The sequence below is a fragment of the Nanorana parkeri genome, unplaced genomic scaffold, assembly GCF_000935625.1.
Source record: "Nanorana parkeri isolate BGI_ZX_2015 unplaced genomic scaffold, ASM93562v1 scaffold533, whole genome shotgun sequence".
NCBI lineage: Eukaryota > Metazoa > Chordata > Amphibia > Anura > Dicroglossidae > Nanorana > Nanorana parkeri.
Genome location: NW_017306801.1, coordinates 904,644 through 911,510, shown reverse-complemented (window position 1 = coordinate 911,510; position 6,867 = coordinate 904,644). Strand labels below are relative to the sequence as shown.

Sequence of the window (6,867 nt, the reverse complement as noted above, 5' to 3'; positions counted from 1 at the left end):
GGGGGGGGGGGGGGGGAGGGGGGAGGACGGACGGCAGCACACATTTTACAAGTGATTGTGGCGACATCGCCGCAATCACTTGTTAACGAGCGGGCGGATTCCCCACACTAAATTTAGTCCTGCCTTCCCAAAGCAGGACTAAATGTAGAAGGCAACTTACCGCCCGGCGCCCGGAACTATATGTTCCAGGCGTCGGGGGACTCCACGCCACTGCGAGGCCTAGCCTCGGTGGCCTTGTGGGGAATCCGGGCCTCGGATGTGAACAGTAAATTGGGTGCCAGTCAGTTTAAAGGAGAACTATGACATGAGTGATTTCCACTCACCTCATAGTTCTAAGCCGACCTGTGACAATGAGACTGTCACAGGTCGGCTCAGTAGAACGGGAGGTGAGGGAACACATACCGGATTCCCTCACCTCTCGATCCTGTCACGGCTCTCTGCCGTGACAGGGGGAGGGGCTGCATTCCCCTCTCACCGATCCGATCTGCCAGCGCTGACTGGCGGAACGGACGGGGGAGGGGGCGGGTACAGCTGTCACTCACGCAGCTGGGCGGATCCCGTCAAAAGAGTCGTGATCCGTCCCGGCTGCGGCGTCTCAGTATACCGCGAGCTGTAGCTCGCGGTATACTGAGCTTAGGGTAGCGGGAGGACGCTAGTTTGTGTCCTCCCGTTACCCTTTGGAGAACTATGGGGAAAAACACTGACCCCATAGTTCTCCTTTAAGTTCTTTCTCAATGCTTTATTGTAGAACAGCCAAAACTGGAAAAAGAGGGTATAGGGCCAAAGATATCCATGGACTAAATAGACTCCAGACTCACCAATTCCTTCCGGCCTCCACAGTGCAGGAATATTTTAGTTGAGCAGAAGATGACCACAACTGGTCAGAAGACATGCTTGAGATCTTCCTTGGGAGAGACACCAGACTTGTTCCTGAGGTCCATACCTGATCTTGGCCTTCCTGGCACTTCCAGCAGACAAATGGCTTCTCTGGTTCTCCATCCCAGACCCCTGACCTCCTACAGACTTCAGGCCTAATTAGCTTCTCCAACTGTGTACCCTACCCCAAGACTAGGCCTGGGGGTGGACTGCTCTGAGCACATGGCAATTCCAGAGTATTATTATTTATTTATTTCTAGTATTTATACAGCATTGACAATTTTATGCAGGCTTTACATAGTTACACATTCACATCAGTCCCTTCCCCTTAGGAGCTTACAATCTAAGGCCCCTATCTCACATGGCCAATTTAGACAGGAGCCAATTAACCTACCAGCTTGTCTTTGGAGTGTGGGAGGAAACCAGAGTACCATGCAAGCACATGGAGAACATGCAAACTCCTTGCAGATAGTGACCTGGCCAGGATTCAAACCAGGGACCCCCAGTGCTGCAAGGCAGAAGCTCTAACCACTACGCCACTGTGCTGCCCTTTTTGTTTGTGCACTTCCCCAGCATGCACCACTGGCCATGAAACTCAGTGATTGGCTGAAGAGACAAAAACACCCCCAATGTTCTCCCATTGGCATGCCCCCTTCTAAGGCCCCATTCACACACGAATCGGCCTGCACGTACAGCTCCGTGCGGGGCCGTACCAAGCAGCTGCCGGGAAGGACAGGTGCTGCGTGTGATTAGTACGCAGCCCCCATCCTTCTCTATGGCGCTACACGGCCGAACGCCACCTTACGCTCACCTCAATTGCAGGTCCGTAGGGGTGCGGGTGAGCGTATTCATACGTCGCCGGAATGGATCCTGTATGTGTCCTGGCCAGAAAACCCGCACCCCTACGGACCTGCAATTGAGGTGAGCGTACGGCCGCGTAGCCCCATAGAGAAGGACGGGGGCTGCGTAGTAATAACACGCAACACCTATCTTTCCTGGCAGCTGCTTGGTACGGCCCCGCACGGAGCTACATTTCTGCTGTGTCACATACTGTACCTTTCAGAACCATACTTGAAGAGTCCTTCAGATGAACTGATAGGCACCAGGGACTGGACGAATGCCCTAAGTTCTTAACCCGATTTCCCTGCAATAAAAAAAAAAAGAAAATATATACAAATTCAAAACGGAGAGACATGCAAGACAATAGATTGCTACATCCTGCAATCAGAGTGATTGAATGAAGAACAATGATATTCGATATGAAAATTCTACCATTGCTTTTTGTTGCGTTGTGTTTTAGCATGCTGCAAGTGTCAGAGTGATGCTGCAAGTGTCAGAGTGATGTTGTAAATGTCAGAGTGATGCTGCAAGTGTCAGAGTGATGCTGCAAGTGTCAGATTGATGCTGCAAGTGTCAGATTGATGCTGGGTTGAGGTTTAGGGTAATCTTAAGGGAAAATTGTGCTTTGTCCATGCAGGGCAAAGCAGCAGGTTCACTTTAAAGCAGCACAAACTATTTGTCTTCACTCCAACTACACTTCATTCAGATGCCAGAGGCAAAGAAAATAGCCAGTACTTCTGGGTATGCAGCAGCATGTGACTCATTCCATGTGACAGTGCTGCAGCTTTGTGATTGGTCCAGCGCTGCCTTATGGGGGGCAGGAAGAGTCCTCAGCTCTGTATAAGCTCTGAAAGGGATAAGATGGAGCTTACACAGAGCTGGAAAGGAGCAATGGAAAGGTGAGTATGTGTTCGGCGGGACGGACATTGAACTGAAACTGTTGCTTTGCCCCGAACTGGAAAAGCACAGGACCTACGCCAGGGCTAGCCAAACTTCGGCCCTGCAGCTGTGATGGAACTACAAATCCCATGAGGCATTGCAAGATTCTCACAGCCACAGACATGACTCCCAGAGAGAGATGCATCATGGGATTTGTAGTTTCCGGAGTTTGCCCACCCCTGACTTACGCTATAAAGGAGTAGACTCAACTTGAGGGTTGAAAAAAGGTGCAAGGTCCCATTAAAGACTGGGTTGAGGTTTGGAGGCTAGTTTTGGTTCCGGTTCACCAGTCGGCAACTCCGGCCCTCCAGTTTTCGTGGAACTACAAGTCCAATGATTCATTGCAAGACTGACAGTTATAGGCATGACTTCCTAAGTCTGTGAACATCCTCAATCATCCAGGTCATGCTATAGCTATAAGAAATTAATTAACTGGACTTGCTGTATTTTTCATGAAGACGCTTGCTGGTAATCCAACTAGCTTTCCCAATTCTGAATTGAAAAGCTAGCCGGATGACCAGTGAAACGTCTTCAAGAAAAATACAGTTGCTTTGATTCATTTCTTACAGATACGACTACCTGAGGCAAAGTCATGTTAGGATTTGTAGTTAAAGCAGAGGGCCAGAGTTGCCCACCCCTGACTTGGTGTATATTGCAGCTTACCAGTTCTGATCTGGTGTCTGAGTAATTGTTCTATTATTAGGTTTTGTTTCCTCTATTTTTACCTGGTGATCCCACCAGTAACACCCTTCCTGTACAATGCTCTCTCGCCATACTGTATCTATAGGCAGGGCGGCCGATAGGGGCGTACAGCCCTCCCGTCCCGGGCCCGGGCCGCATTGCTAATTGCAGTGCGGTGGTAAAAAGTAGTGCATGTGCAAAAAAGGGGTGCCTTTCATTCCCAATGCATTTTGGGATGGACGTGTGTTGCAGCACACTAATGTGTGGTGCTATGCCAAAGAATAGTGCATGCCCTATAAAGGACCCAAGCTGAATTCAAAGCCGTGATATGAGCTGTGTTACTATTTATATAGTGTTTCATAAGAAAATAGAAGGCGTACCTTGATATCTAGGAATGTGACTTTCGGCTGTATCAGAAGTGGCAGTCCAGCCGGCCCCCCTACTGGCTGAACGTCAATGAAGAGTCTATGAGGTCTCACGTACACAGCGCTGCGACTTTCTGCTGCATCATTAATTCTGCAAGAAAAGGACATCATATTCCATGAGAGACAGGAAGGAACGAGGAGCCTGAGAAGACTCTGTCAATGTGCAGGGAGGGAAGAAGTGCATACTGCCGCATTAATGGAAGCAGTTTGAGGATGAACTCTTTCACTTTGATATGATTAATGCACATGTCACATGCTTGAGGTGCTCTGCGTCCATTTATCATGCACTCATCTTCAAGCAGGGGCCCTGACAATTGTAATTGGCCAATTGTGGAGTCTCCTTGGCCCACCAGCAGGTGGCTGTTGGCTGTTTGAGGACTGAGGAGTGCAGTGTAATGTGGTTTAGGCCTCACCCCCCAACCCAACACTCAATGTTCTTGAAGTCAGCTCCAACTTGTGTGTGTCACGGTACTTAGTTCCCTCAACCCGTCTTCCACTGTCCACTAACGCCATCAGCAAATCTAGCGCATACGCGGACCAACGCCAAAATTTGAGTTTCCTTGCCCCACCATCAGGTGGCTATTGGCTGTATTAGGAGTGCGGTGTTCTGTGGTGTAGGCCTCTCCCCCAACCCCCAATGTTCTTGAAGCAGGCTCCATCTTGTGTGTGCCGTGGAGCTTAGTTCTCTCAACCATTCTTCCACTCTCCATTAATGTCATCAACAAATTTAGCACATATGTGGTCCAAAGTCCAGTGGTGTATTTTTGTTTGGGACTGCCCTAAGCAAGACAAAACTGTACCCAGCTTTCGATAGGTTGCGCTATTAGCGTAGCAGGGAAGCCGGGGTCTCAGGTGGGCTGTGCAGGATCTATGGTGGGCCCTCGGCCTGACACCCTGCAGAGCCCACCATAGATCCTGTAGAGCCAACCTGAGACCCTGCACAGCCCATCACATATCCTGCACAGGCCAACTGAGACCCTGCAGAGCCCATTACAGATCCTGTAGAGCCCACCTGAGACTGCTGTAAGTGTCAGAGTGATGCTGCAAGTGTCAGAGTGATGCTGCAAGTGTCAGATTGATGCTGCAAGTGTCAGATTGATGCTGGGTTGAGGTTTAGGGTAATCTTAAGGGAAAATTGTGCTTTGTCCATGCAGGGCAAAGCAGCAGGTTCACTTTAAAGCAGCACAAACTATTTGTCTTCACTCCAACTACACTTCATTCAGATGCCAGAGGCAAAGAAAATAGCCAGTACTTCTGGGTATGCAGCAGCATGTGACTCATTCCATGTGACAGTGCTGCAGCTTTGTGATTGGTCCAGCGCTGCCTTATGGGGGGCAGGAAGAGTCCTCAGCTCTGTATAAGCTCTGAAAGGGATAAGATGGAGCTTACACAGAGCTGGAAAGGAGCAATGGAAAGGTGAGTATGTGTTCGGCGGGACGGACATTGAACTGAAACTGTTGCTTTGTCCCAAACTGGAAAAGCACAGGACCTACGCCAGGGGTAGCCAAACTACGGCCCTGCAGCTGTGATGGAACTACAAATCCCATGAGGCATTGCAAGATTCTCACAGCCACAGACATGACTCCCGGAGAGAGATGCATCATGGGATTTGTAGTTTCACCACAGCTGGAGAAACTACTGAATGTAAACAGAAGAGTGTTCACTGGGCATGTGATGATAGTTCTCAAACTGCAGGGAAAGAAAATGCAAAGGTAATAAGCTTTATTTGCAAAGTTACATGGTGTTCCCGGGTATATTAAAAGGGAAAAAGTATTTTTAAAATACAGGTATCCTATCAACTCATGTTTTATAGAATAACTCTAACTTTTTTGGGAGCTCAGCCAGCAAATCTCAGATCATAAGCTAACCAACAAAATAGACCAGGGTGGACTAGTGACGTTCAGCAATTCCTGGATGGAAAACTGGAATAGTGAGCAGGTAAGTTGATCCTTGATGGAAAGCTGGGATAGTGAGCAGGTAAGTTTACCCTGGATGGAAAGCTGGGATAGTGAGCAGGTAAGTTGACCCTGGATGGAAAGCTGGGATAGTGAGAAGGTAAGTTGACCCTGGATGGAAAGCTGGGATGGTGAGCAGGTAAGTTGACCCTGGATGGAAAGCTGGGATAGTGAGCAGGTAAGTTGATACTTGATGGGAGGCTAGAATAGTGAGCAGGTAGGTTGATCCTGGATCGAAAACTGGAATAGTGCAGGTAGGTTGACCCCCTTGTATGCATCTCATGTCTTAGTTTTCAGGTTTGTCTGGAGTGCAAATTTAAAGACACCGGTGCAAGATAATTACAAAAAAAATCTGTGCTGCCCCCAGCACCAAAATCTCATCATGTCTCAGATAAGCTGAAAATGAAAACAAACATTTGACCGGTTGCTTTGGGCAACATTGCTTTTCCCTCATGCCAAGCTTGACAGCGAGCAACATAATAATTTAGAGGAGTCTACCGTAAAGTTAAAGTGTATATATATAGCCCAAACTTTTTTTTTTAAGTTTCGGATAGAGCGGGGGAGGGTTAGAACCCCTTAGAGTCACATTGTATCTCTCCCTATAGTGTTCCCACTAGGAGGAGCCATTATCACCGAGAACCATAAAGTGACGGCAAGTCCAAAACTTTACAGTTGTAAAGTTGTAAATATGTCCTTGGGATCATCTCTAAAAGATCTTATTGTTTATTCCAATGCAACATCTGTTTTATATATATATATATAACAGCTTAAATTCTTCTGGGAAGGCGTCCACAAGGTTTAGGAGTGTGTCTATGGGAATGTTGGACCATTTGTGAGGTCAGGTCCTGATGTTGGAGGAGAAGGCCGGGCTCGCAGTCTCCGCTCTAATTCATCCCAAAGGTGTTCTATAGGGTTGAGGTCAGTACTCTGTGCGGCTAGTCAAGTTCCTCCACCACAAACTCCCCCATCCATGTCTTTATGGACCTTGCTTTGTGCACTGGTGCGCAGTCATGTTGGAACAGGAAGGGGCCGTCCCCAAACTGTTCCCACAAAGTTGAGAGTATGAAATTGTCCAAAATGTCTTGGTATGCTGATGCCTTAAGAGTTCCCTTCACTGGAACTAAGGGGCCAAGCCCAACCCCTGAAAAACA

At 48.3% G+C, this 6,867-nt stretch overlaps 1 protein-coding gene across 1 annotated transcript in view; it reads right to left on the bottom strand.

The window, feature by feature from the left end:
- Window positions 1-6,867, bottom strand: part of LOC108791200 (fibrocystin-like) — a 153,371-nt gene that overhangs the window by 36,906 nt on the left and 109,598 nt on the right. Inside the window, exons 10-11 of the mRNA XM_018561608.1 lie at window positions 3,717-3,852; window positions 1,933-2,020 (exon numbers count right to left, since the gene is read on the bottom strand). Coding sequence (XP_018417110.1) covers window positions 1,933-2,020; window positions 3,717-3,852 — 224 coding nt within the window. The remainder of the gene's footprint in view (window positions 1-1,932; window positions 2,021-3,716; window positions 3,853-6,867) is intronic.